Source organism: Accipiter gentilis, chromosome 4 (genome assembly GCF_929443795.1).
Source record: "Accipiter gentilis chromosome 4, bAccGen1.1, whole genome shotgun sequence".
Classification (NCBI taxonomy): domain Eukaryota; kingdom Metazoa; phylum Chordata; class Aves; order Accipitriformes; family Accipitridae; genus Astur; species Astur gentilis.
The window spans coordinates 46,645,013-46,647,811 of record NC_064883.1 but is presented as its reverse complement, the minus strand read 5'-3'; the positions used below and the strand labels follow the sequence as shown (position 1 = coordinate 46,647,811).

The 2,799-nt window shown below is 56.7% G+C and overlaps 1 protein-coding gene across 3 annotated transcripts in view; it reads left to right on the top strand.

Annotated features, from left to right (window-relative positions):
- The first annotated feature begins 499 nt into the window (after positions 1-499).
- Positions 500-2,799, top strand: part of CCDC12 (coiled-coil domain containing 12) — a 41,661-nt gene continuing 39,361 nt past the window's right edge. For 2 of the 3 annotated variants that reach the window (XM_049798559.1, XM_049798558.1), the window contains exon 1: positions 543-630. Coding sequence is in view for 1 of the 3 variants with exons in the window: in XM_049798557.1 (XP_049654514.1) it covers positions 505-630 (126 nt within the window). In the remaining 2 variants the exon portion in view is untranslated. Of the gene's footprint in view, positions 631-2,799 lie in introns of all 3 variants that reach the window. The other variant, XM_049798557.1, reaches the window with a different exon arrangement.

Here is a 2,799-nt window from a genome sequence, read left to right as displayed (position 1 = left end):
TCTCCGGGCCCTCCCCCAGGTACGGGGCGGGGGGGGGGGCGGTGACAGGCCCCCCCCCCCCCCCCGATACCGGGTACCTGCTGCTGGAGAGGGGGGGTATCCTCCCCACGCCTCTTTTTGCCTCCCCCCCCCCCCCCACGGCAGCCCTTCGGGCTGCCGTGGGGGGGCGGGGGGGAGGCAAAAAGAGGCGTGGGAAAGGTAAAATGCCCCCCCCCCCCAATAATTACCCCCCCCCCCCCAATTAAATCAGCTTTGGGAGGGCGGGGGAATAAGCCTAGCCGGGTGAAGGACTATGATTTGGTGTTATTTTACCCTTTAATTTTTTTTTTTTTTTTTTTTTTAATGCCCCCCCCCCCCGCTGACTGCGCCCCCCGGCCGCGCTTTAGTCCATCGATGCGCTCGGCTCTCGATGGAGGGGGGGGGGGGGGGGGGCGTTGCACCCGTCGCGCATGCGCGGTGCGGGCTGTACGGAATTAAAAGGAGGAGGGGAGAGAAGGGAGTAAGATGGCGGCGCCCGGTGGTGGTGTGGAGGCGGAGGAGGCGGCGGCGGGCCCGGCCTTGGGGAGGCTGGAGGAGGAGGCGAGGCGGCGGAGGGAGAGGTTGAGGGCCCTGCGGCAGCGCACGCTTCAGGTGGGTGGGGGAATGGCGCTGTTTGGGGTGTCTGGGGTGGGCGGTTAAAGGGCGTGAGGGTCTGGAGTGGGCCTGGGGATGTGAGGGGCTGAGGGCGTCGGGGGGGGTGTGTCCGCAGAGGGTCTAGGGGTGTTGGGGGGGGGCACAGAGGGTCTGGGGATGTGTGTGTGTGGGGGCAGAAGGCCTGGAAGAGGGGTTATAGGTGCAGGAGAGATAGGGGAACAGGTGGGTTGGGAGGGACTGGGGATACTGGGGGGTTGTGGATGAGGGAGGGGGGTTAGGAGAGGTTGGGGGAGAGGAGTGTGGGGTAGAAGGGCAAGGGACAGCAGATAAGCCTGGAGACAGAAAAGGAGGCTGGAGAGGGGGGTCCTGGGGGAAGGGAGGGGTCTGGGGCAGAGAGTAGGGGGTAAAAAGGGAGCTTGGGGGGACTGGGAGGGAGAGGGGGGCCTGAGGGGAGGGAAAGGGTGGTGAGGGTGATGGTGGGGGTTCAGGGGTGGTTGGGGAAGGCTGTGAGGGGTCTGGGGCCACCAGGCTGGTGGGGCTGGGCATAACGAGGGGTTCAGGTGGTGGGGCACTGGGGGCAAGGGGGATGGCTGGCTGGTGTCTGGTGGGGTGGGCAGGAGAGGGGGGAGAAGCAGAGAGGAGTGGGGCAGAGGGGGTCCCCCACTGTGGGGAGGGGGATGTGGGGTAAGAGGGATGCAAGACGAGGCAGGGGTGCAAGTGCAGGAGGAGGGGGCTTGGGGATTTGGGAGATGCCCCGGCGATGGTACTGGGTCTCTCTGGTCCCATCTGCAGAGTCTGTGCTGGCTCTGTAAGACCCCATGGCCTGTCTGGCCTTGGGCTTCCTCTTGCTTTTCTGTTCTGCCTTTGCTGTGCTGCCCCTGGTCTTTGCTAAATGCCCCCCCCCTTGTGCAATTAAGTCTCTTGATTTTTCCACCTTATCTCCCCAGTTTGTTGTGTATGCATCACATTTGAAATCCAGATTGTGACCTGGGTTTGGTAGTGAGGATGAAAACAGAGATTCACCCGGGGTTAATTAACAACACGTTACATTTCTCTGGTGCTTTCTGGGCCTTAAACTTCTCTTCCATAGAGACATCGAGACCTGACTGCCTTTAGCGCAGGCTTGAGGATACTGAGGAACCGGGTGTGTTGCCTGATCAAAGCCAGGGCCAAGTGGGTCCGTAAATTGGGATTTTTTTTTTAATTTCCTCGGGTATGTGTGCTGTGGATGGTGTGGCAGGTTGCTTGCTCAGCCCTGGAGGAATTCGCTGTGGTTATTGTAAATCTTGTGTCTCGGAAGGTGCTGCTGCCAGCAAAATATCCGGGATCAATTCTTAGGGACTTTATCTGGAAAGTTTTGTGATGGGTTGAATCCTCGCCAAAACCCCTCCATTATTTTACCTAGCTGTCCTTGTTGCCCCCACAAATGCTGAGCTCAGAATATTAAAATAGAGTGGTTTTTTATTTTTTTAATTGAGGGTGAAAGGAGGATGGATTAGACTTGAGAAGCTTGGCAATTAATAACTCGGCAGTGCCTACTGAGGAAGGCAGCCATGTTCCAGTGTGTCTCAGCATGTCCTGACATTGCTTAATTGTCCTCTTTTGGGCCAGTAAGTTAGTGCTAGAGCTGCTCCCCTCTGCCATGTCATCCTGAATTTGTTGATCCGGGTTAGTTTGGTCCAGTAATGTGGGAAGATGTCTTGTCCCTCCACTGAAGGACCTTCACTTGGGGTTATTGATAGGAGCTGTGACTTTGGTGGGCAGCCCAAGCATGTTCTGCTGTGTCTCTTCCCTTGAGATGTTTGTTATTATTGAAGAGCTGAGCTTTCTGAAAGGGGGAGGTGGGATACAGCCCTGTGCCCAGCCTTACCAAAATGAAGAGCTCCTTTCAAAGGAAAAGCTCTTTCCTTTCTTTTCTGTCTGGCAAATTTAGAGGGAGTAAGATGGAGTGGTTGTGGAGGGTGTAGCACATGGGGTGGTGTTCTCATCTGCTTTACTGCTGTGCTTTTTTTTTAAATTTTGGGGTGGGGTTTTCTGATTTGGTCCCTGTGAGGACTCAAGCTGTTCTTACTTCTTTCCCATGAGTAGTATCTCATGCTCAGTACCGGCTTATTGCACCTTTGAGGGTAATGCTCAGTAGCATGTGATGGCTCCTGGTAGACCTGT